Here is a 6,613-nt window from a genome sequence, read left to right as displayed (position 1 = left end):
ATCTGGTAGTGGTTCAGTCGACAAGGCTGGGTGTCTCAGCTGATCGTCGGTCTACATGGAATCTCTAAGAAATAGGTTCTAATATCAGTGAAGGAATCCCTCAGCTACACTCACAGATGAATTTCCCAGCATGAGAATGAGGACAAGCAGGCAAAAAGCACAAGCTTCTTTCTTCCATGTCTGCTTATGTTGGCTGCCACCAGTAGGTGAGGCCTAGATTTAGGGTGGATCTCCTGAACACAATGACCCAGATTTAGTGTGAATCTTTTCTCCTCAAATGGTCAAATCAAGAAAAACCCTTCACAGTTGCACTAGACTGCTTGGGTTTCAGCTGATTCCAGATGTAGTCAGTTGATAACCAAGATTAACTATCACACGTCATATTTACAAATGTCTCCAAGCTACTTCCATGACTCAGTGGGAGTCAGGTAGACAGGATGATTTGTCCTTTAGTTTGGTAAAGACTTTCAAGTCTATGGTAGATCTTTGCTAAGCAGGAAACACACTAGCAATTGTTCTGGAAGCTCTTGGAGACCCCTCACATCTCATACCCTTTTCTCTACATGCTTTGCTAGGGGAACTTTCAAGTCTGTATTCTTGCATCACATGTATACACACATGTACTTCATTTTGAAGACTGTTTGATACTGGAACACCCTTGTGTTCCAGGATAAGAAATCTCACAAAGTGCTGCTTAGTAATTTCATTTGGGGACTTTCCAACAATTTCAACTTCACAGAACAAATTGAGTTTCTGTGTTCTCTGGTTTCAATCTTGAGTTTAAAAACATATCTTCCGAGTTCAGGCCATGCAGCAATGGCGTCATGGTGGGAGTTGAGGTTCTGGGAAATTGCAGAGGCCTGAAAAGAGGGAGTTGACATCCACAGCTACTCCTGAACAGCCCAGCCTGGGCTAAGTGCTCATGCAGCGCTGGAAGGACCCACCTGAATTCTGCTCTTACACCAGACTGGCATAGTCTGTTTTCTTGTCTGTTTTCACAGCTCAGCGCAGGAAGAATCTGATTAATGAATGATTCACCATTTAGGACCTGGTTAGAGCCTGTGGATAATCCTGTGAATTGAATTCATCTGTTTGTAGCTGAGATTCGCCACCTGAAGTTTTTTCCTCTCTCACCATTTCTGATAGCCCGTAGCTCCCTGGGTGTGACTGCCAGCGCTGACCAGTATGCTGCGGTGGAAACCAACACGCCTGGAGCTCAAGCTCAATGACATTGATGAGTGTGAGAGTGTTCGGAAGGACTTGGAGACACGCAAGAAACAGAAGGAAGATGTGGAAGGTGGAGGAACCAGTGATGGAGAAGGGGCCACTGGGCTTAGCAGTGACCCCAAAAGCCGGGAACAAATGATTAATGATCGAATTGGTTATAAACCCCAACCTAAGCCCAACAACCGCACATCTCAATTTGGAAACTTGGAGTTTTAGACATGAATTCTGCATGCCAGACCTCTGGAATGAAATGAAATGATGTCAGAAGTACAGAACAGATTTAGAGAATTAAGTGTGTACAACCAAGAATGTTTTCTGTCTCCTACAGAGAGGAATAATGTCTGAATGAAATTACTGCTGTTCAACTTTCCTGATAAGCTAGAAGCCAAATTCTGGCTTGTTTCTGGAAAGTTGAACTGTGGAAAATTTACCTGATTTTTGTTTTTAAATTTAAATATATTTTTGGAAAAATGCGAGACATCCCTAAAAGCAATGAAGTTCCCAGTTCTGAGAGGCAAACGCTGCCAGAGGTGATGTCATCCTCCTTGTCTTTACAAAAGGACCCCGAACCCGCAGTTGATCCCCGAACTTGCACTTCACCCATTTATTCAGTATTTGGTGACTGCTGACCATCGTGCAAGCAACAGAGATTCCAGATGAGTGTGTTCATGCCTATAATCTAGCACTTGGAAGGCTGAGGTAGGACTCTCATGAGTTGGAGGCTAGTCTGGGCAACAGAGTAAAATCTTGTCTCAGAATGTCTAAAACAAACCAAACCAAGACAAAGACTCCGACCCTCATGGAGATTGGATTCTAATGAACAAACAAAACGAAGAGTCAGATTCATTTACAGAAAGACTTTATACAGCGAGGGAAACACGGACATTTCCAACAGCACGGGCCACTCTAATTCTTCTTCCTTTGGGACGCGTCTGAGAATCTGTGCAGCAGGAACCCATCTGATCTCTGGATACTTTTGCACCATGCCCCATTTTACCATAAAATTTAGGGACAGAAGTACTGGCTGGGGAAGCCAGAACATCTGGAATCAAGTTTCAAAGAGACTCATTTGCTGGGTTTTACCCAGGCTTTTGGATAGTTCCTGATTGATATCAATAGGAAGGTAGAGATAAAAGGGAATTGTGTAGCTTCCTCTTCCTGCTCCACACTTTTTCTGCTAGGTCCTTTGCTCAGGAACGGTTTTCTGCTCCTACACAAAGGCTACCCACCCAGAGCGGTGAGTGCCTGCATACTGGGCAGGCCTCAAGGACCCCCGAAAGGGAGCACGAGCACCTTCAGCTTTTGAGGCAGGGTGTCCTGTGTTCTACTCGTCCCCGCCCTGCCCCCCAAGTTCTCTCTTTTGTCCGCGGGTCATTGGACTACCAGGCATCCATGTTTCGGTGCTGAGGAGTTCCATCTGGACGGGACGGTTCCTGCTTCTACACTGAAGAGATACTCCCAGAGAGTCAGTCACAGCAAAGATTGGACCAAGACACCAGGCCTCTCCTGGCTCCATTTGAAGGAAGAGATGGGAAGGCGCCAATGCAAGAATTCCTCCAACAACCTGAAAGGCAACATGACATCACCAGAATCCATGGATCCCGAAATAAGAAGAATTGTACACCCTACTCCAGAAGAATTAGAAGAAATCGACTCAAAAGTGAATTATACGAAAATAATAGAAGACCTTAAACAGGAGGTGAAAAACTGCCATAAACAATTAGAGATTACAAACAAAAAGGTAGAGGAAATGAATAAATCGCTCAAAGATACCCAAGAAAAACAAGAAAAAGCAATCAAACAGGTAAGGGAAGCTGTTCAAGACTTGAAGAATGAAATGGAAGTAATGGAGAAAACACAAACCGAGGGAAGGATGGAGATGGAAAATCTGGGTAAACGAACAGGAACTACAGAGACAAGTACTACCAACAGATTACAAGAGATAGAAAAAAGAATGTCAGACACTGAAGATACCATAGAAAAAATAAACACAATGATCAAAGAAAACAGCAAAACCAACAAATTCTCATCACAAAACATTCAGGAAATCTGGGACACAATAAAAAGACCAAACCTAAGAATAATTGGGATAGAAGAAGGAGAAGAAGTACAGCTCAATGGTCCAGAAAATATATTTAATAAAATTATAGAAGAAAACTTTCCCAACCTAAAGAAAGATATTCCTATGAATTTCAAGAAGCATACAGAACACCGAATAGACTGGACCAAAAAAAAAAATTTCCTCACTATATAATAATCAAAACACAAAACACACAGAATAAAGAAAGAATATTAAGAGCTACAAAGGAAAAAGACCAAGTTACTTATAAAGGTAAACCTATCAGACTTACACCTGATTTCTCTATGGAAACAATGAAAGCCAGAAGGTCCTGGATAGATGTACTGCAGAAATTAAGAGACCATGGATGCAAGCCCAGACTACTATACCCAGCCAAGCTTTTGTTCACTATAAATGGAGAAAAAAATTTTCCAGGATAAGAACAAATTTAAACAATACTTAGCCACAAATTCAGCCTTACAGAAAGTGATAGAAGGAAAATCACAAATCAAGGAGTCCAACAATGACCACAATAACTCAAACATCTAGAGACCCTTCACCAGCACAACTCAAAGAAGGGAAACACACAAACTCTACTACTAAAAAAGTGACCGGAGTTAACAACCACTGGTCATTAATATCACTTAATGTCAATGGACTCAACTCACCTATAAAAAGGCACAGCAAAGAGATTGGATACGAAAACAGGATCCAACATTCTGCTGTTTACAAGAAACACACCTTAACCACAAAGACAGGCACCTACTCAGAGTAAAAAGATGGGAAAAGGTTTATCAAGCAAATGGACCTAAGAAACAAGCAGGTGTGGCCATACTAATTTCTAACAAAGTTGACTTCAAACTTCAATCAATCAGAAGAGATGGAGAGGGACATTTTATACTCATAACAGGAACAATTCATCAGGATGAAGTCTCAATCCTGAATATCTATGCCCCTAATATAAAAGCACCCACATGCATAAAAGAAACATTACTAAAATTCAAGGCTGCCATCAAACCACACACACTAATAGTAGGAGACTTCAACACTCCTCTCTCACCAATGGACAGGTCAATCAGACAGAAACCTAACAGAGAAATAAGAGAATTAATGGAGGTAATGAATCAAATGGACTTAACAGACATCTACAGAACATTCCACCCAAATAGGAAAGAATATACCTTCTTCTCTGCAGCTCATGGAACCTTCTCGAAAATTGACCACATACTCGGTAACAAAGCAAACTTCCACAGTTACAAAAAAATATTAGTAACCTCCTGTGTCTTATCAGACCACCATGGATTTAAGTTAGAATTCAACAACAATGCTACCACCAGAAAGCCTACAAACTCATGGAAACTGAACAGTCAATACTGAACCATACCTGAATTAAGGAAGAAATAAAGAAAGAAATTAAAGTCTTCCTTGAATTCAATGAAAATAAAGTAACAACCTACTCAAACTTATGGGACACTATGAAAGCAGTCCTAAGAGGAAAGTTCATAGCACTAAGTGCCCACTTAAAGAAAACAGAGAAAGCACACATTGGAGACTTAACAGCCCACCTGAAAACTCTAAAAAAAAAAAAAAAAAAAAGAAGCAGGCTTACCTAGGAGGAGTAGAAGACTGGAAATAATCAAACTGAGGGCTGAAATCAACAAAATAGAAACACAGAAAACAATCCAAAGAAACAATGAAATAAAAAGCTGCTTCCTGGAGAAAACAAGATTGATAAACCCCTATCCAAACTAATCAAACGGCAGAGAGAGAATATGCAAATTAATAGGATCAGAAATGAAAAGGGGGACATAACCACAGACACAGAGGAAATTCAGAGAATTATTAGATCTTACTACAAAAGCCTGTATGCCACAAAACTGGAAAATGTAAAAGAAATGGACACTTTTTTAGATAAATACCATATACCAAAGTTAAACCAGGACCAGGTGAACAATCTAAATAGACCTGTTAGTCGCGAAGAATTAGAAGCTGTTATCAAAAACCTCCCTACCAAAAGAAGCCCAGGATCAGATGGTTTCAATGCGGAATTCTACCAGAACTTCCAAGAAGACCTATACTCCTTAATGTATTTCATAATATAGAAACAGAAGAGTCATTGCCAAATTCCTTTTATGAAGCTACAGTTACCCTGATACCAAAACCACACAAAGACTCAACCAAGAAAGAGAATTACAGGCCAATCTCACTCATGAACATTGATGCAAAAATACTCAACAAAATACTGGCAAACCGAATCCAAGAAAACATTAGAAATATTATCCATTATGATCAAGTAGGCTTCATCCCAGAGATGCAGGGCTGGTTCAACATATGGAAATCTATCAATGTAATCCATCATATAAATAAACTGAAAGAAAAAAATTAGATGATCATTTCATTAGATGCTGAAAAAGCTTTTGACAAAATTTAACATCCCTTTATGATAAAAGTCATGGAGAGATTAGGGATACAAGGGTCATACCTAAATATAATAAAAGCTATTTACAGCAAACCTACAGCTAACATCAAACTAAACGGAGAGAAACTCAAAGCCATCCCACTAAAATCAGGAACACAACATGGCTGTCCACTCTCTCCATACCTCTTCAATATAGTGCTTGAAGTTCTAGCAATAGCAATAAGACAACATAAGGGGATCAAGGGGATTCGAATTGGAAAGGAAGAAGTGAAACTTTCGTTATTTGCAGATGATATGATAGTGTACATAAGCGACCTGAAAAACTCCACCAAAGAACTTTTACAGCTGATAAACACCTTTAGTAATGTGGCAGGATACAAGATCAACTCCAAAAAATCAGTCGCCCTCTTATACACAAAGGATATGGAAGCAGAGAAGGAAATCAGAGAAGCATCACCTTTCACGATAGCCACAAACAGCATAAAATATCTTGGGGTAACTCTAACCAAGGAAGTGAAAGATCTATTTGACAAGAACTTTAAGGCATTGAAGAAGGAAATTGAAGAGGAATCCAGAAAATGGAAATATCTCCCTTGCTCTTGGATTGGGAGGATCAACATAGTAAAAATGGCAATTCTACCAAAGGCAATTTATAGATTCAAAGCAATCCCCATCAAGGTCCCATCAAAATTCTTCACAGATCTTGAGAGGACAATAATCAACTTTATATGGAAAAACAAAAAACCCAGGATAGCCAAAACAATCTCATACAATAAAGGAACTTCTGGAGGCATTACCATCCCTGACTTCAAACTCTATTACAGAGCTATAGTAATGAAAACAGTGTGGTATTGGTATCAAAACAGAGAAGTCAACCAATGGAATCGTATAGAAGACCCAGATTTTAT

The 6,613-nt window shown here is 39.9% G+C and overlaps 1 protein-coding gene across 1 annotated transcript; it reads left to right on the top strand.

The window, feature by feature from the left end:
- The first annotated feature begins 1,185 nt into the window (after positions 1 to 1,185).
- Positions 1,186 to 1,443, top strand: LOC121451121 (anaphase-promoting complex subunit CDC26-like). The gene has a single exon (XM_041656649.1). The coding sequence runs from the start codon at positions 1,186 to 1,188 to the stop codon at positions 1,441 to 1,443; it is 258 nt and encodes an 85-aa protein (XP_041512583.1).
- Positions 1,444 to 6,613: the final 5,170 nt, after the last annotated feature.

This window comes from Microtus oregoni, unplaced genomic scaffold (genome assembly GCF_018167655.1).
Source record: "Microtus oregoni isolate MIOR12 unplaced genomic scaffold, Mior012 000007F_ref0000211, whole genome shotgun sequence".
Taxonomy (NCBI): domain Eukaryota; kingdom Metazoa; phylum Chordata; class Mammalia; order Rodentia; family Cricetidae; genus Microtus; species Microtus oregoni.
The sequence above is the reverse complement of the archived record's forward strand: the minus strand, read 5'-3'. Positions and strand labels throughout refer to the sequence as shown.